General features: G+C 46.3%; 1 protein-coding gene across 1 annotated transcript in view; it reads right to left on the bottom strand.

The window, feature by feature from the left end:
• Window positions 1-20,079, bottom strand: part of LOC125163498 (guanylate cyclase soluble subunit beta-2-like) — a 72,137-nt gene that overhangs the window by 21,212 nt on the left and 30,846 nt on the right. Inside the window, exons 5-12 of the mRNA XM_047855345.1 lie at window positions 15,291-15,451; window positions 11,515-11,614; window positions 10,232-10,428; window positions 9,103-9,214; window positions 7,759-7,862; window positions 5,530-5,746; window positions 3,235-3,555; window positions 325-473 (exon numbers count right to left, since the gene is read on the bottom strand). Of these exons, the coding sequence (XP_047711301.1) occupies window positions 325-473; window positions 3,235-3,555; window positions 5,530-5,746; window positions 7,759-7,862; window positions 9,103-9,214; window positions 10,232-10,428; window positions 11,515-11,614; window positions 15,291-15,451 (1,361 nt within the window). The remainder of the gene's footprint in view (window positions 1-324; window positions 474-3,234; window positions 3,556-5,529; window positions 5,747-7,758; window positions 7,863-9,102; window positions 9,215-10,231; window positions 10,429-11,514; window positions 11,615-15,290; window positions 15,452-20,079) is intronic.

The following is a 20,079-nucleotide window of genomic DNA, read 5'->3' as shown; positions in this document are numbered from 1 at the left end:
GAAGACATGGCTCCTGAGTTAGCGTATGATGCTATATATCAGACGTACATTATTCAGATTAGACTCTCTGCTGAATGGAAGGGTAGAATTACTCTCTGGGACAACAGTGTGCCCCTCAAAGGCCTTTTGGCACTGGATATTATAAAAGGATTTCTGAAAAACTAAAATTGCTAAGATATCTCCAATTCCCTGTTAGCTGTAGCTCCTCACCCCACTCCCATCCACACCAGACCACAGAGCAGCGAAGAGAGAGGCAAAGGAAGACCGATAACTGAGCTCCCGCCCTGCCTGAGCGGGACACACACGCAGTAGGTGAACACTTACTTTGTAGACCTCGTGGACACTGGTTAATCTGTCAAACTTGGAATACATGGAATTCAGCATGGTCACTATCTGGATAGGTTGGCAGGCAGCACAGATGTTAGTAAATGTCACCACGTCACTGAAGAGAATGGTGCAGGTTTTAAATTCTCCTGCAAAATGTAAACTGAGCATCAGTGAGAGCCAAGGATATGGGATGATGATTCTCTGGATTCTAGACTCGAGTGCTCTCTGGGAACCAAATCTGGCTGAGCCTTGGGGAAAAGGAGCCGGGTCCATTCGGCCAACAGACACTCCCTGAGTGCCTGCTATGAGCTGGTCATTGTTCGGGGAGATGCGTGCAACGTGGAACAGACGGCACCTCTGCCTCTAAGGTGCTCCCAGTCCAGTGAAGAAGACGTAAGAGTAAAGGAGCACCCGGTAAGGTGTGATGAGAGCCACGGCAGGACAGGAATAGGTTGGGTGGGGTCTGGCTTACAGAGAAGCTTCTGGCAGGTGGCCTGCTGCGGAGCCCGAACTACAGGAGATCCAGGCCGGGGCTGACAGAGACTGGCCGTCACGAAGTGGCGACTTCCACTATCCGTGTCTGGCGAGAGGGCTACCGTGTGCTCAGTGCGTCCTCCTAACTCCTTGGGCTGCTTCCAGTCTTGCTAATTTTCATACGGCAGCCAGATGACCTGTTGAAGTCAGACCCTCCAATCCTGTGCTTCAAATCCGTGATTTCAACACACTGAGACTAAACTGGAAAATCCTTGGGGTGCCTGGGTGGCTCAGCCAGTTGAGTGCCCGACTCTTGGTTTTGGCTCGGGTCATGATTCCTGGGTTGTGGGATCAAGCCCCACATCAAGCCTTGTGTCAGGCTCCTTGCTACTTAAGATACTCTCTTGCCCTCTCTCTCTCTCTCTCTCTTTGCCTCTCCCCTGCTCATGTGCTCTTTCCTGCTCTCCCCACTGCCCCCCACCACCCTCAAAAAAAAAAGAAAAGAAAGAAAATCCTTACCATGGCCAGTAAGGGGTCCCCTCTGTCCCCACCATCTCTCTGATCTCATGTCTCCATGCTCCCTGGCTTACTCCACTCCAGCCACACTGGCCTCCTTGGGGTTTCATAAGTGCCTCCTGCTTAGGCCCCTGGCACCTGCTGTTTCCTCTGCCTCTTTTCTCCGACTTCTCTTTTCTCCAATATCCAAAGGGCTCTGTCTCACATCTCACACATAACCACCTCAGTGAGAGCTTCCTTTATCACTCTATCTAAAATAACAGTCCCTAGACTCTATCCTTTTGGCCTGATTTCCGCCCCCAACCCCACAAGCCTTACATGGCATATTTTATATGGGATTTTTTTATTTGTTTGTTGCCTATCTTCCCCACTGGACTGTAAGCTCCACGAGATGAGAGACTGTTTTCGTACTCTGCTCTATCCCCAGCACCTAGAGCAGGGCCTGGCACATAGTAGATCCTCAATAAATACTTGTTGGATGACCAAATGGGTGACTGCTTGAACACAGCTGGGCATTCTCTGTATTATTTATACGTCTGGTAATAATCTCTCCTTCACGTAGCTTCCTCTGCCCTCTGGCTTCTGGCCTGCTGTTCGCTCCTCATATTCTCCCTACCTTTCTTATCTCCTTGTTTCACACATTCCAACTGGCTTTTCTTCCTCCTTAAATAATAGGTGTTCCTTAAGCTTCAAAACCTAACCCTCGTCCCTTCTCACCTCCTGCCCCCGGATGACCTTATTTATAATTCATAGAGTCGGTGTTTAACCACCACCCACACTGCAATAATTCCTAGATCGATAGCTTACCCAAGGAACTTTCTTCGAGCTCTTCCCACAATTCCTAGCTACCTACTGGTCATGTCAAGTGGAGTATCCTACAGGCTGCGGTATTTATCTTGAGACTGCCTCACCTTTGCTCCTGCAATCCCGTTCTCCCAAAATGCCTTTCCCTGCTTTTCCTCTGAAATAAAGTCTCAAGGTCTAACTCAAGTGCCATACACTTGATATATACAAACCCTCACAGCCCCTGCCTCCTGTCTTCCTTTCTGACGCCTTTTTATCATGAATTTCCCTGGCGTCTGTGTTTCCACACCTTTGTCATGGAAAAAGTATGAATGTTGGAGTTAGACAGACTTCTGATTAGTCTTCAGCTCTTTTACTCATAAACTGGGATGAATGTGGATTTACTAAGCTGTTTTGGATAATAGCACCTCGCTCATAGAAGTGTTCAGAGAATTCGATGAAATGGCACGTCTAAAAACGTCTAACACAGATCCTGGCACAATAATTGCTCTTCAACGCACATTAGTTCCCTTTCCTTTGGCTACCGCCACCCCTGTGAAATTATTCTGTATATGTCTGTCAAACCCGCAAGACTGTGACCTCCTTTGGGTCCTCAAGACCTGGCAGCACCCTGGCATTGAGTTAGTTTACCACACATGTCTGGGGGTGAACACGCACCCGTGACAAATGGGACGTGAGGTCAGAGTAAACATGGCATCGTTTCCTCCAGAAATGGCTTGCTCTCCCAGAATGGTCTTTAGAGGCCCATGATTTAGGTAACGTGTGGGTGTATTATTTCCAGCTAAAGAACTCTATTCGTGGCCACTGACGAAAAGGCCAGTGTCAAGCCATAGCTTTCGGGTCTTAGAGAATGTGCCACAGGTGTGTGAAGTTGACAGGCACTCTTACTTAATCCATGTTTCACTCCGGTATTACTTTCATTATTCTTGATGTTGGGAGGAGAAAACTGAGGACGTGCATCTCAAGCAACCTGCCCGAGATCCTGCTGCTAACAAGCGATGGACCCAGAATCCAGACCTAGAGCTGTCTGGTTTCGGAGCCTGTGCCCCTAACCCCTGAGGCACACCGCTACTCTTGCCCAGAGGCACCCATGAAGGGGAGGGAATGCTTTACCCGCAGCGACCTTTTTGCCCTCCTTCAGCTGGTTGGCCACATGTTCCGGCAGCATGGCATAAAGCAAGGTCTCGGTTTTCTTCTTTTCTATGGCCAAGTGCTGGGAGAGGACCCGCAGCTCCTCCTTCTTCCTCTCCAGCTGGTTGGAGAGCTCAATCTCTGCCAGCCGCTGCTGGTTCAGGAGGATGAGGTCCCTGGTGGTGTCGTGGGGGGCGATGTCAGACAGGTGCATCCGGTGCGCCTCCAGCTCTCTCAGGCTGCGGAGCTTCGGGGAGCACAGGTATATCATGCACCGCGCGGACTCCATCCAGATCATCTGGCCTTGCCGTCACGAGAGAAAGGTGACAATGCAGCAGGTCACCTGCCGGTGCTACAGCTCGCCAGATCATCACCCACACAATATGCCCTCGTATCCACCGCACGGTCTCACCCCTTCCCTTCTAGCCAAATTTCTTGACAGCTGTCTGTCTATACATCCTGTCTCCACTTACCCATCTTCCCTGGCTCGCAGCGCCTCTCTTTACTTGGAAGTGGCCCCATCCCGGGCTTCCGATCTACCTACTCCAATACGAGTCTATCTGTCTCTCCCTTACTGAGGCCTTCTGCTGTTGGATGGCGTTGGGCAGAACCCCCTCCCTGAAACCTCACTTTCACGGACTTCCCCGACACTTCTTGCAATTTTTCCTTTAGGTTTTTTCGCTCATTCCTTCAATGCTGGTGTTCCCCGGGGTTCTGTCTTGGCGTTCTCTCTTAGTATCCCACAGCTGCCTCCGACACCATGCTGACAATGAATCTGAATTCCCAGAGAAACCTTGCTGCCTGGACTCAATACGTATTTCCTTAAAAACAGATCTGTTTATTATTTTATTATAAAAGTGGTACACATGCATTGCAGAAAATGAAAACGGCTGAAGACAATATTAAAAGTCACCCATAGGGGCGCCTGGGTGGCTCAGTCGGTTAAGTGCCTGACTTCTGCTCAGGTCATGATCTTGCGGTTTGTGGGTCTGAGCCCCGCGTCAGGGTCTGTGCTGACAGCTCGGAGCCTGGAGCCTGTTTCGGATTCTGTGTCTCCCTCTCTCTCTGCCCCTCCCCCACTCATACTCTTTCTCTCTCAAAAATAAACATTAATATTTTTGTAATAAAAAAATTTTTTTAAGTCACCCATAATCACACCGCTCAGATAACTACTAAAAAATGGGGTTCTCTGCCATCTTTTTCTGTAATCTGAATTTTTCACTTCAATTTTATAATAGATATATCCTTCCATGGCATAAATGGAAATATGCATCATACTTTTCGCTGGCCACGTTGATTATACTGTATTTTACTTAAGCAATTAGCTAGCACTGATTATGTTACACCCCTTTTATCACCCTATAAACAACATCGCAATGACCAAGCTTAAGGTAAGTCGTTGTGGATAATCGTGACAATTCTGTTAAGGATATAATCTCAGAAATGGAATTACTGAGGCGAAGAATATGCTCACTCTTAATGTTTTCGATGCGTATTGCTAAAACGCCCTCTAAAATGATTGTGACAATTTATACTCCCATCAACAGTGATTTTTTTAATTGCCTATTAATATTTATGCATGCGTGTCTGCAACTGAACTCGTCTTCAAGCTCCTTTGCGAATGTTCTGTTTAATTGCTTCATCACACGTGCACTTGGTCTCTACTGTGAGCCAGGCACACTGTTCTAGACTTGGAGGATACAGCAGTGACCCAAATGGGCAAAGTCCCTGCCCCAGGAAGTTCACATGGGGTCTTTTCTGTTAATCACACCTACACCACCCAGTTACCCAAGCAAGAAAGCTAATCCTTATCCTAAATATCCTCTCTCTTTTTCAACACCAACGTCCAGTCTCCAACTCCTGCCTTAATTATCTCCTGAATCTGTTCCTCAGTTACCACCCCGGTGCCACGGCTTGCTGCACTCAACACTTTGAAGCTTCTCTCTAGGGATGCCTGGTGGCTCAGGCAGTTAAGCGTCTGACTCAGGTCATGATCTTCTGGTCTGTGAGTTCAAGCCCTGCATCTGGCTTTCTCTCTTCTGTCAGCACAGAGCCCGCTTCAGATCCTCGGTCTCCCTCTCTGCCCATCCCCTGCTCGCATGTGCTTTCGCTCTCTCAATGATAAAAACAAACAGTTAAAGCTTCTCACTAGTTCTCCCGGGGCAGCCTCCAGCTTTTTAGCCAGCTTTTCTGAAGAAATCAGAAAGCTCTGCCTGGTCCCTTTCCGAGAAATCTCCCACACTGCAGAGAGCAATGGGAAAGGGCTGAGTTCCTTACCTCGCAGTTTGAGTGCAGGCTGACTTTTCCATGCCTCAGGCATCCTTTCTCTTCGGACCTTCAGGACAAATTGACTGTTGATAAATTTGCAGATGCTGAAAATGTCGAAGGTAACTTGGGGATGAATGATGGAGAAATACTCATCCAATCGAATCTTCTGGTTTTGGAGTCCTGGGACATACTTCTGAATATTCACTCCGGCTTGCTTGACCCTCAGCTACCCACAGAGGACAGGTGTGAGACCAGGGAACAGAAAGCAACCCTCACCGTAAACTCTCCCTTGCAAATATCACTCCGCATGCTTTGCGACTCACTAAAAGGGGTCAGTAATGGTCAGACACCGTGGAAGTAATAAATATTATTTTAAAAATCAAATCTGCAGCTCATCTCTGAAAGAGAAAAGGATAGCATGGGGTGTTCAACAGCAAACCTTTGACTGACAAGAAACAGAGGTTAAATGTTTCAGTTGGAGTAACAGTTCTTCCCCAGCTTTGTGGGACTTCTTAGAATTCACTAACAAAGAAACTAGCCAATTCTGTGACTTAGATCTGACACCCAGGCCCAGGTGAAGGCGTCCATCATGGAGGTGGGGAGACATCTTTCACTGCTGTTTCCAGGGAACACACGGAAGAAAGAAGCAAAGAGTACATAAAATATCCAATGCCTGCACAGGCTGTCCAGGAATACATAACTTCACTAACCACGGGCACTCTGTTAGGCTACAGAAATCAACTTAACATTATGGAATAACTATCATTAAACTTACTGTTATTCTATGCCCAAAACTTAAAAAGGAAAAGGAGTTTTAAAAGTATGGGGCGATGGGGTGGGGGTGCAGGGGCGGTGAGCCTAGGTGGCTCAGTCGGTTAAGCATCTGACTTCAGCTCAGGTCATGATCTCATGGTTTGTGAGTTTGAGCCCCGCATCAGGCTCTGCGCTGACATCGCAGAGCCTGGAGCCTGTTTCGGATTCTGTGTCTCCCTCTCTCTCTCTCTCTGCCCCTCCCTTGCTTGCTCTGTGTGTGTGTGTGTGTGTGTGTGTGTGTGTGTATGTGTGTCTCAAAAATAAATTTAAAAAAATTTTTTTTAATAAAAAAAAAAAGTACATCAGGGACACCTGGGTGGCTCGGTCAGTTAAACATCTAACTCTTGATTTCGGCTCAGGTCATGATCTCAAGGTTCATCAGACTAAGCCCCAAGCCTGTCTCCATGTTGACTGTGCAGAGCCTGGTTGGAATCTCTCTCTCTCCCTCTCTCTCTCTCAAAAAAAAAAAAAAAAAAATGAAAAGAAAGTACATCGGAATTTAAAACATTGATAATAGCAATAATAGTGTCCTCACGGCATTGGGGAAAAGCCAAAGTACATTACTTTACAATTCCCTACTTGTTGAGGTCACAACCTGAGCCAAAATCAAGAGTCGGACTTTTAACGGACTGAGCCACCCTGGTGCCCCTCCCTAATTGTTTCTTATAGGAGTGTTTGATTTCCTCAGATCAATTCTTTGCAAGCAAAGATGACCCTCAAATGAGTAAATTTCATAGATTCTGTATCCAGCAGTCAACTGGTAGGTGATGATCCAAACATATCTCTGCATTCAAACAACTAGCAGAGAAGATCGCAATTACCTGAAGCCATTTTAATTGATTTTTTAACCAAATTTATTTTACCTAACTGCCTTTGAAAGGAGCTCATAGTCACTTCAGTTGACATATATTTCATCCAAGGAAACTGATAACAACCAAACGTTTGTCATTAATGGTCATCGTCACAACTCCCACAGAACAGTGGCATGAGTTGACACAGACTTCTCCCCTGCCTTCAAGATGCAGAGGGAGAACCCTACTGGGACTGAGACAACCGCAGTGGCCACGAGGACGGCGAGGGATCACATCTAGAATCTCACCCTGCCATTACCGACTGCATTCTATTGTCTCTTGGCGTCGTGAACTTTGGTGTCACTTCCTTTTTCTCTAATGGCAAACCTTCCCGTGCACTCATCAGTGCAGACCCCTTGCTGCTGCCCCCCCCCCCACCATACCCACGGAGAAGTTCCAACATTCTAGTTTCTGGAGGAGGCCACAATGAAAAGGAAGCCAATGGTCATGCCAGGCTAAACCCTAGTCCCCCAACCCCTGGGGACTCCTCAGGGACTTGACATGAAAGACTATACGACATACTCCCTTCCCAGCTTCGCCCCAGTCCAAGCTACAGCGGGAAAGGGCCTCTTACTGATTCATCAAATACAATGTGGAAAGGAAAAGCATTGCAGAATGTCTTCTGTTCAATCCAGAGACGCTCGGGATAAACGGGCACAAAGGTGTTCACGAGATGCCCTGGATGTAGAAAAAGAGAGTCCTGTTCAGAGGCCGTTCACGCCACCAAGCTGACACAGAGCAGAGCTTGGGGTAGTGTCTTAAATGTTTCATGGCCACAGCAGTCCCCACTCTCTATCAGAGGCCCCCTTGGCGTCTCCAGATGGCCACAGCGATTCTTCCAAATTAAAACAAACAGAAAACTTGCTACTGGGTTAAGAAGCACCCCCCCCCCCGCCCCCCCAGCCCCTGCCAAGTTTCTGCCCGCCGCTGAAGAGTCTCTGGGCCAATTGAGTACGTCTCGCCAGGAAAACAGAGCCGGCATTGAAACGGTGACAGCCAGACAATGAGCTAGCGGAGCAGAGCGTGTGTGCCCGGCCCAGCGTCAGGGACATTTGCCATGGAGCTTTTTAGACTGACAGTTTTGGGTGGCACATGAAAATTTAACCAACAGCCCTATTTGGCAGGGGGTAGAGATTCGAAATGGAGCCTTTTTGATATGAAAATCTCCCAGACAAAGGATGTCAATTGCGTGTTTGACTCGCTTGCCATGGCTTGAGGGACTCAAAATGCAGCCTTTTGAGCCCTGCAGACCTCCTCTCAGATGCATGTCACCGTGACCCACAGGGCATGATGGGGAGGGCTGTAGCTCCCTGGCTCCCCACGGGGCGGGGCTCTCATTCTGGCTCAGCCATTAGGTGCTGATCATGAGACGGGCTCAGTGTCGACAAGGGCGCCTTGAAAGCCTGATGCCTTCATTTTTCACATGGAAGATGGGGGACCTTGTTCAAGGTCATTCAGCTCCTCAGGGACAGAGCCAGAGATCTGCTTTCTTGGCTCCTAATCCAGTGTCCTTTGCACTACTGGATACTGTGGTTATTAACCACAGGCTTCCTGGCCTGAATTGCATCCCAGTCCAGAAGGCCTGAGAAGCTGTAGAAAATTCACTGTTCTTGAGAATATGTCAGTAGTCATTCCTTCTTCCTTTCAACACACTGACCAATTGGGACAGATTCCCCTCCTCTCTCCGGTGGCTTTCCCTGACTACTGGGGAGACTGTGTGTCTGTGCCACCCAGCGCAAATAAAAGGGGCAAAGGAAGGCAAGTTAGAGTCTGATGTTTGAATGCGTAAGACCATGCCCGCCAAATCCAAGCTCTGCAGAAATCAGTGACGTCATCGTCATAGACGACTTTGCCCAGTTGTGTGCACCAAACAATGATTCTGCTTTGAGAGCCAAGGTCAGGAGAACGGCCGACTCACCTTTTCCGAACATGACTATACTTCTCACAACTTCCCAGTGGGATTTCTTCACAGGGCAAACAGAGACACTCAAATATTTCTCCTTCATCCTAAGGAAAGCTGCCTCCAGGGCCTACAGGTGCCAGGGAGAGAAGCACACGTGTCTGATCATGTGACTGGTCGTGTAACTGGAGACACACAAGCCCCTTCTGCTGTAATTGGGACCAGAGGAACAGCAAGGCCTTGCAAGGTCAATGTTCGCAAGACATTGTTATCCCCAAGATTTTTATCTAATTAATCCTCATGTTGTTTCTCTGCCAAAGGCAGCAAGAACTTTTTTTGCAAATCTCAAGACAGGGCTGGCAGAAAAATGACACCTGACCATCTTGTCTTCTTGTGGTTGTAGATTCTGTAGCAAACAGGCTCTGAGGTGGGCTTTGAATGCTCTAAGATATCAACACTGTGGGCTCCAGGAACCACAACATTATCTGGATATTTGTATAAGCTGTGTGGACACAGAGAGCTGTGTACCTAATATATGTAGTACCTAAATAGATAATGTTCACTCCACAAGTTGCAACTGAGGCAGCCAATCCTAGGATGGCACATTGGCTCCAGACTCCTAACTGGCCCCAGCTACGGAAGTGGGCACTAAGGACTTCAAAAGGTCAATTTATTTTAGAAGGATTGCAAAATAAGCCACCAAATCCAAATTTCTGGCCTTTATATTGGTGTTTTCAGAGGTGAAAATGTTCCAGGCTAAGGTTCATCCCAGAATACTTCCCAATGTTTATCCAAGTTTTCTTAACCCAGAGGTTCTCAACGAGGAATGATTTTTGTCCCCCACCCCTGCCTTGGGGATACATGGTGATGCCTGGAGACATTTTTGATTGCCACAACTGAGGAGCGGGGAGCGGGGGTGCTATTTGCATCTAGTGGGTAGACTAGCAATGCTGCTAAACACACACAGGACAGGCCGTCATAACAAAGAACGATCTGGTCCCAAATGCCAATAGTGGAGATTGAGAATATCTGCCTTAAATCCACTATGAGAAGGTCCATTTGGTTCTGTTCTTTGCACAGATTGTTCCAAGACCAGTAGATCCACTAGGAGGATCTGTGCTTTCTGAAGACATAGCAAACCCAATACCTCTTGGTCCCTCTGGATATCCTGATTGCCTTTTAACCTGTTTGGCTTTGCCCTTCCCATCTGGCTGTGAGACTTCTGTACAACCAGAAACACAACATGCTCTTTCTTTCCTGTCCTCTCCTCTTCCTTATTCATGCTGAGGATATCCATGGTCACATCAATGTCAAAGAAGTCTTTGGCCACAGCCTCAATGATACCTGCAGCAGAAGGACACCTACTGATGAGGGATAGCAAGAGGCAGTTATGTCAGCCAAAGTCATAAAACAATCAAGTTATACAACTTCAGATGAACATTCCAGGGTTCACTAAGTCCAGGCCTTGCATCAAGACAGGCAGCATACGGTAGATTAATAAAATTCAAAAATAAAATAACTTACAGGTAGAGGTTTACGTTGTAGATGTCTGGATACCAAATATATCCCTGCCACTCTAATTTCTAGCTCAGCATCTATTCATTTGTTTATTTCAGGAAGGCATTTCACTCACTAAACAAACACACTCTAGAAATAATGTAAACAAAGTTTAGTTGTAAAAGCATTAAGGATCATGTTTTAAAAAGAGGTTCTCCAGAAATCTATCCCCGGGTTATAATGTAAACATGGGAAAAGCACGCATGAAGATGTTCACCACAGCACTGGTTACAATAGCAAAAGAGTAGCGCCAACTACAAATTCAACAGTGGGGCCTGGTCAATTACCATATGAAATACCGTTCGGCCTTTGAAAATGAGTTTTAAATTTTTTCTTTAACGTTTATTTATTTTTGAGACAGAGAGAGAGCATGAACGGGGGAGGGGCAGAGAGAGAGGGAGACACAGAATCGGAAGCAGGCTCCAGGCTCTGAGCCATCAGCCCAGAGCCTGACGCGGGGCTCGAACTCACGGACCGCGAGATCATGACCTGAGCTGAAGTCGGACGCTTAACCGACTGAGCCACCCAGGAGCCCCTGAAAATGAGTTTTAAAGACCACGTAAAAACGTGGAAGGATGCTTTCTCCATAATGCTGAATACACAAGAAAGGTTGATACAAAATAATATATGCAGAATTATCATAACTATGTAAATACCTAGTTTAAAATGTTAAAATAAAAATGGAAATTATTCCTTCTTTTGGCACTTTGGGAACTTATTTTAAAGGCTCAAAGACTTTGGAAGTAACGGTCAAGACAGCAAAGACTCAGATTATGGAAGAGCTGGGTTGGCTATTAGCCATCCTGGAGAATTGTGAGGGGACCATCCCCCAGAGGCCTCGTAGCGGTGGGACTGGTTAAGACATTCCCATACCTGGTACGATGTGGCACAGACCCCTCCTATCAGAGTAGTAATGGAGAAGCATCCTCCCGTCTGCTTCTCTCTCCACGCGGAACGATGGCGCGTTCATCTCCTAACCAAAAGACACGACGTGTTTTCTCTTAGTGAACCCAGGTTGTTTAAATTATGCTCTTGAGGCTTTGTGAAACAACAGTGCTTACCCATTACGGCACACAGAACTATACCCCCAATCACATAAAATCCACTATGGTTTGGGGCACCCTATGTCAGGAATTTGATATTATCCCTAATTCCCTAACCCATCCTAGATGGCAAGTATTATCTCCCTTTTAAAGAGAAGAAACAGGCTCAGTGGAGTCAAGGGTAAAGGAAGGGAGGAACATGGGGCGCCTGGGTGGCGCAGTCGGTTGAGCGTCCGACTTCAGCCAGGTCACGATCTCGCGGTCTGTGAGTTCGGGCCCCGCGTCGGGCTCTGGGCTGATGGCTCAGAGCCTGGGGCCTGTTTCCGATTCTGTCCCTCCCTCTCTCTCTGCCCCTCCCCCGTTCATGCTCTGTCTCTCTCTGTCCCAAAAATAAATAAACGTTGAAAAAAAAAAAATTAAAAAAAAAAAAAAAAAAGGAAGGGAGGAACAATGTTTGGACCCCAGTGAGCCTTCACCACGCATGTTGCTTCTGCCCACACTCCAGGGCGGGGCCAGCGGCCGTGCTCGGCCTGTGACCAAGGGACCACGGGCATCTTCACCCTCAGAAAGATCAGGCGCTCAGAGCAATTTGGAGAGGAGTTGGTTTCTCATCCTGGAAGTAGATGCCGTCTGCGGTCTAAAGTCACTCATTTGGAAAATCAAGATATGTCAGAAGAGATCCTCTTTCTCTAGGAATAAATGTTGACGCTTAGGTACGCACCATCTCACGGTAGATGTACGTCAGGAAATAAGGATGAAGACTTCACCTGGGGGATCCCCGAGAGACGCACCTTTCTCCCCGACCTGATGTGTAGGCAGGCAGCTGAGTACCCCGGCTTACAGTTTGTGGTCTGAGCGAGGGAAGAGTTTAAGGAGCTGGGCTCCTACCAAGATCTTTGCTTCCTTCTATGGTGGGAGGGTTTCCACTTAAAATGAGCTCCTCTTTAAAAAAAAAATTTATTTTATCTTTCAAAAGCATATACATAGAGAAAGTATATGTTTGTATGTATGTGTGTTTGCATCTTGATTAAATCTTCAGAGGATTTGAGGTGGCACATATAAAAAGTATGAAATAAACCAGGAGATTAAAGGCTATTTCAAAAACTTCCATCCAAACTCTCCACCGTGAAAAAAATAACCAGAGTCCAGAAGGGGCTAAAATGAAAATTCGTATGTTCTTGCTACCTTGTCTCCCCTCACTCGTCGCCCCCAGCCGAGGCTGCTTCCCAGAGGCACTTCCCAAAATTTGTGCTTGTAATTCTTCTGTTAAGTGTATCTGACTCTCTAAATAGTAAGATTGTACTTCTATTTCTTAGTTAAAATAGGGTCTTGAGAAAGTAGAGAATCAGGGAAAAGGGAAAATAATGGGAAACAGACCAGAGCATGGTCTTTGGAAACAGACACGTGGGGTCATGTCCTGGCTGGGCCACCACAACCCAGCCACTTAGGGCAAATGTTTGACCCTTCTGGACCTGTTTGCTCATCTGTATCATGAGAAAAAAAATCAGAGTACCTAATCTTGGTGTAAGGAGGACAATTCAATGTTTATAAATTACTTAGCCCCACACCTGCTTCATAATTAGCACCCAATGAAAGTTAGCTTAAAAAAAAAAAGAAAAGATTAAAGGCACAGCTACAACCAGAAATGTATGCCCTAAGGCACTGGCAAATTACTAGAGGCAAACGTAGAGAAAAGTCAGCATTCCCTTATTTTATTTTTGCTTAAAGAGACAGAACGTTCCGTCCAGTGTAAAACACTACGGAGCTACCAGGTTATTATTGCGTGTATTTTATTACGGCTTGCGTATTATAACACTGATATATTTTATTCATCTCATTATGTGCAAAATGTCCTCACTTACACCCTGAGAAGTTCTCTTCTTTAGCGTTGACTTTGGCACGGGAAGGAATGACCGATGATTGCCCCAGAGGAAAGGTAGTGGAGCTGTGTGCAAACAATGGGCGGGGACTTCAGACTCTCGGTCCCATTCACACTTAATCACAAGAGTGGCAGTAATATGGTAACTACAGTATTTGGAGCACATCCATGAATTAACACGAATGGGAGACTATTAACATTCTCCAGAACCGTGACTTGAAATATTAGCCAAATTTTCAGACGAAAGATGTTATATTAAGGAATCTTATGGGAGATTCTGGAAGGAGTCTAACTGTACTTCTTTGTGTCTAAGTGCAGTGCTGTAGCTAAGAAATTGGAAAGGAAGCTGCCACATAAATTATTGTAATTTTTAAACCGGCCGTATTGAACAGAGAGAAAAAAGAAGGAAGTTATTATTATTTATGAAATGCCTTCTGTAAAGTGATTATGATGCTGGGGACTTCCACATGTGATCTCTTTGAATTCACACAATATATGAGATAGGAGTTTTTTTCCTATTTACTCCTCTTTGTGTTTTCCCAATGCCTAAAATAGGGCTTATTACAGAGTAAAGCCTCAATACATATTTATGAAATGAGTAAAGTGAAAAAATCAAGGGCCAGAGAGGGCAAATAACTTGTACAGGATCACACAGCTAGTAAATTGCAGAGCTGGTCAGACAGCGCGGTAAGTGCATCTGACCCCATATCCAGGGCTCTTTCTATCCCGTTGCGTAGTTCCCTTCATTGACAACAGGACAGACCCACCTACTCATCCTGTCTGAAGTCAGTTAAGCTTTTTCTTATTCCTTGAACTATGGAGAAATATTCCGTGAAAAATTGAGAAAATAATAGTTTTCCCATTGAACACGTGTAAGGGTGCACTATGGTTGATGAGTCACTTTAGCACACACAACCCCATTTTACCCTCACGACAACCCTTCAAGGGTGGTTAGGAGCATTAAATATAAAAATAGTGGAGAAAGAGCCTGGTAAACTATAAAGGGCCCTAAAAATAAGTACAAATAATTCATATAAAATAATAAACTATTATTAAAAGCTACGTAAATGCCTGTTTGCCTTTTTAATAAGGCTGTTTCTTTTCTAAAAGAGAAGAGGAAGTCTAGGCGTTTAAATTCCCAACGATGCCTACAAACAAGAAAGCCAAGGAATGAATTCCAGAAGGATATATCCCAATAGGGAAATTAGTTTCTTAACACCTCAGGCGGTCACCCGGCGGGTTAATCAGCATTGGACGGTTTCCGACTCTGGCTCTTGGCCCTATCAAATCTTTTCTTCTGATACGTGAATGAATGAATCTGGCTACAGAAGCTATTTCTCAGCTCCATCAAAGCCGGGAAACCCGAGGGGAGATTTTGCAAGTCCACTACAACCTGATTGTTTCCCCGTCTTTGTCCCCACTGTGATCAGTCTTCCAGATCTAATTCCAAGCCCACACCAGCGACTGTCAGAATAGACCATCCTCTGTCACAAAGCCGACCTCTTCAGCTTGTCCCTCATTGGTTGTTGCCGGCCAGTTAATAAAAGTGGCCAACAGGTTATCATTTTCCATTCCTTTCCCCAGGGGACTCCTGACACCTCGAACCAGGGATCCTGCACGTCCCTTCCAACTGCACCCCTCTCGGGGGTTGTGGGAAGATGGCCCAGAACTCCCACAGGCATTTGCTTCCTCACCGAGCCAACAAGACTGGACTCAGATAGCCTTACCTGATAAGATAGTGCGAGGTAACTGTGGAGGGCATCTAGGTTTTCAATAAACTCCGTGAGGTTTCCTCCCAGTGTCCGTAACATCCTATCGTAGCCAGACATCTTACAGAATTTAAAGAAATATTCTCCAAAGAGTCTCAGAATGGCTTCCATGGAGACACCTGCGGAACCCAAAGCACACCCCCAAAATAAAAGCACCTGCAAAATGTTTGTTCTCATTCTGGGGGTCTTCAGTGATTCCCAAAGAGTTCAAATCCCGGCTGTGTGATAACACGACTGAACATCTCCCTGAGGTTTTACTTTCGCCGTCAGTAAAATGCCAATAATGACATCCCCGTCTCGGGGCCACAGTGAGGCACCCAGTGCAGCCCGGGCGTCTGGAAGGTGCTCATTAAATGTGAGTTCCTCCTACCCCTACTCCAATCTTTTCTGTGGTCCCCGTGGCATAAATCCCTCTCCGGTCCAGAAGGGGATGGGAAGCTGTCGTATTCCCATGATGGCTGAGTCTGGCACCCAGAAGGAGGCTCGCCCTGGGCAGGGCAGTGGATGGTCCTCTGCGGTCTTCCCTACCACCTCTGGACATCTTCAAATACTATGGCTTTAAGCAAAATAAAAAGCTATCTCTGAGAAAGAACTAACACTGCGACTACAGAACAACACTGACAAACTTATCTCCAAATACCCGCAGTGGCTTCCCCTTTCTCTCTCACCCTCTCCACATCCTGGCGTCCCTGTGGGGTGCACTTTTCACATCGCATCCTTCATAAAGATTTCTCTGAATATCCCACATCACCCTGAGCACCCTCCCGAAGCGCAGCATTTTGTTTTCTTCCCAACTCTGCGATAACTCTGAGGGGCGTTGACCGCACACGACACGTTTTCTGGGCGATACACAGCACAGGTGCTTGATACATACCTGGGGGCACATTTGTAGCTCTAGCTGGAGCTGCTGCCCCTGTCTGCACTGTTGCAATAGACAGCATGTGATCGGTGGCTTTCTAGAGGGGCGGAAGTGTTTTTTCGGGATGTTTTGTAATTCCCGAAGCACTCAGTCATTAAACGCTCAGTAATCAACATCATCAATCATTTTGCCCAGTGCTTGCCAGAACCTTGTAAGGGAGATGATCTTATTATCATGTCCCCTTTCTGAGGGTGAGTGTCAGCTTTGTAAATTCACCCAAATCATGCAGAGTGGCAGAGTTTCTAAGTCTAAATTCGGTAATTCCCATACCAAATCCCGTAGCCCCTGGAGCAGCAAAGAAATAAGAGGTCTCCCCCAGCGTGAGGGCTACTGATGGGTTGTCATCATTGACACAGGAGACAGGGCGTTCACTGATGTCGGTGGCCTGGCACATCTGTGAGAGAACACTCTCGTATTTCCTGTGGTGTGGTGACTCTGGTAGGTCTTGGGGGCTGGAAGAAGGTCTGGAATGCCCAGGTTTATGGGAGTCCTGAGGAATTCACAATCACCATAATCCTTGGCTGGGTCCTGTGATGCTCTGGCTGGATCTAGAATTCACAGCAAGGGGCTTTCCAATTTCTTTCTCAGTGTTCAAACACACACAACTGAACTATGTCTGTAAGAGCAATCCTTGCGCGGGTGGCAGGGGACCAGAGAAGGTCTGGGCACTTCCCAGCCTCTACCTGCTTCCAGAGATGGTCTGAGCAGCTCGTCCCTATAGCTCGTGTCCACACCTAGACTATTGGGCAGATAATTGTTCTGCGGTCTGAACAGGGTAGAGTCCCCACTGAGTTGGCCTGGTCTTATCAGGGATGAGTTACACATACATCCCAAGAATGTATTAGCCAGCTCTTTTGAATCTAGACAAAGCTTGGGATGGCAGGGCAGAGGTGGTAATGGCTTACGTTAACTGCCTCTATTGGGTTCTCTGCTTGTGGGTCCATCCCTAACTGGATGCAGGCAGGCTTGTCTATAACAGCAATCAAGAGCCACCTCCTAAGCCCCAACGAACTGAGAAAAATTCCACTCAAGTCCTTTCCACTGCCTGTGAGTCCCTGGGAGGAGAGATCCTGAAAAGGACACGGACAGGTGTGGAATCGTTCCTTCCTCTTCCCTCACTCCCCCACTCCTTTCCTGCTAAATCTAGCTTGTTCGGGCTGAGAAAAAACAGCTGTGCTGTGCGTCCCCCAGGCTGGAGCTCTAAGCAGGTGCATCCTGTTACCGGCCAAGAAAGCACACGTCCCAGAGGCCTCCTTCTCCGGGGGAACCACGCTCAGGAGGACTGGGCTGTCAGCAAGCAAGGTATAGTAAAGTGACGGTGGCAGGCTTGTGTAGAAAGAGCATCTGCTTGACTTTTCTTTAAACCTACAAAACTCCGCGAAGATGCCCGTTCCAGACCCTGTTATTTTGTTTCTGGGCGCCCAGCTCTGTTAATAGGAAAGGACGGCTGGCTCGGAGACTGTTGCTTAAACACGGATCTCGGGTTTGGTTGTGGCATTTTCCATCCGTGCTGGGTTTGGGCCTTCTTCTCAGATTCTTGACTGAGAATGTTTGTCTAGCAGAGGACAAAGGTCACTAAAAAACCAACTCCTGTGGTGTGTTGTTACACAGTTTCATCTCTGTGAATTTAGGATTGCGTGAGTTCTCTTAAGTCATAGGGAGTCAGGGACAGATAGGAAACGGCAAGAAAATGTGAAAACTGAACAAGCCATAGGTGCCTTAACATATTTTTTAAAAGTGCACGTGAGCATGAGCAGGGGAGGAGGAGAGAGAGAGGGAGAGAGCGAATCCCAAGCAGACTCCACACTGTCAGTGCGGAGTCTGACGCAGGCTTGATCTCAGGAACCTGGAGATTATGGCCTGAGCTGAAATCAAGAGCCAGATGCTTAACTGACTGAACCTCCAAGTGCCCCCATATTTTTTTTAATGTTTATTTATTTTTGAGAGATAGAGACAGAGCATGGGCAGGGGAGGGGCAGAGAGAGAGGGAGACACAGAATCTGAAGCAGCCTCCAGGCTCTGAGCTGTCAGCACAGAGCCCGACGCAGGGCTCGAACTCACAAACCATGAGATCATGACCTGAGCCAAAGTCAGATGCTTAACTGACTGAGCCACCCAGGTGCCCCGTGTTTTTTGATAGTGCAAAAGAGAATCTGTAGTATGCTTAGTATTTTATCTTTTGTGTAACAAATCTGGGGAAATAAGGAAATATGCATCTATCTGCTTATTTGTGCAAAATTAAATACCAGGGACTATTGAGATGACTTACCTACAGGGCATTGGTGGGAATGAGGTAGAAAGGCTAAAAAAATTGTAGGGGCTGGGGGTCTGACATGCTCTGAGCATAACTATTTGAACGTTTTGGTTTGGGGAATCATGTTAATGACTCATATAGTGAAAATAAAGAAGATAAATACAGTCAATAAAGATTGGGAAAACCCTGAGATAGAATACAAACAGAAACAGATGAACAGAACAGTATTTGAACAGAATAGTTTTGAATGATCGAATTACCCAGGAAAAAAAATTAACCCAGTGACATTTGAACATAGGATTCAGACTGCTTTGTCTTCGGGCTAAAGACAAAAACAAAACCAAACTTTAAACAAATAATTGACTGTAGTTTCTACGCTTCCTTCCCAAGATGGTGGTGAGCAATTCTGAAATAACTTCCTGAACATTTGAGGATTCATCCTATAAGTAAATATACTATGAATAATGGGGAGCAGGTTCCTCACTGTGTGAGAAGGAAGTTAAAATTATGGAAAGGGGAAGAACAGAATGAAGTCTGTGGGAGTGAATTAGCAAATCTACCATAATAAGACCACAGGACTCATCATGGTTTTAGTTGGTTGGATGGATAGATGGATGGATGGATGGATGGATGTGTGTGTGTGTGTGTGTGTGTGAGAGAGAGAGAGAGAGAGAGAGAGAGAGAGAGAGAGAGTGTGTGTGTTCAGGTCTCCTTGAAGAAATGGCAGATTTCAGGTCTGGAACACAGAAAGGATAAGATGAGCCTATAGCATCTAGTCATGCCAGAAAGTTAATAAGTAAAGGGGACCTGGGTGGCTCAGTTGGCTGGGTGTCCAACTTCGGCTCAAGTCATGAAATCATGGTTCATGAGTTTGAGCCCCACATGGGGCTCTGTGCTGACCGCTCAGAGCCTGGAGCCTGCTTCAGAGTCTGTCTCCTTCTCTCTGCCCCTCCCCCGCTTGTGCTCGCTTGCTCGCGCTCTCTCTCTCTCAAAAATAAATAAACATCAAAAAAAAAAGAAGTAATCAAAGAATGATGATGTGCCTAAAGTGGAAGGGCTCCCACGGGATAAATCTTGGAGAATTTGAGCATCAAAAAAATAATGAAAGCAAAGGTCTACAACCTTTTTAAAAAATAAGAATCAAGAGTTCACACTGCTACAAATAAATGGGAAAGAGGGAGAAATTCTTCTTTATACTATAAATCCAACTAATAAACATAAAAAATGATGTACCATTTGGTCACCATAATTATGGTTTCAGGCAAAAATCACCAATGAGTACTAAAATTGGGGAGGGAGGGGTTTGAGAAAAAACAAGATATTTTCATAGTCTCGATGTATCCTCTCACAAGCTACTGAATTTAAAAGGGAAAGATAGGAACTTCCAGTAGAGAAACCTGGTAGATCCCACCTTAAGCAATCAAAGTTAGTACCCGTAATGGGACAATGGGACAAATGGACATCGTATACCCCCTGCTATAATGAACTGGGAAGGACAAAATATCACTTCTGTGGTCTTCCTGCCAAGAAAGCATAACCTGAATTGAATCTGGAGGAACGGTCAGATAATCTGG

The sequence above is a fragment of the Prionailurus viverrinus genome, chromosome A1 (assembly GCF_022837055.1).
Source record: "Prionailurus viverrinus isolate Anna chromosome A1, UM_Priviv_1.0, whole genome shotgun sequence".
NCBI classification, from domain to species: Eukaryota; Metazoa; Chordata; class Mammalia; order Carnivora; family Felidae; genus Prionailurus; species Prionailurus viverrinus.
Note: the sequence above shows the minus strand (reverse complement) of the source record. Positions and strands in the feature narration are given on the sequence as shown.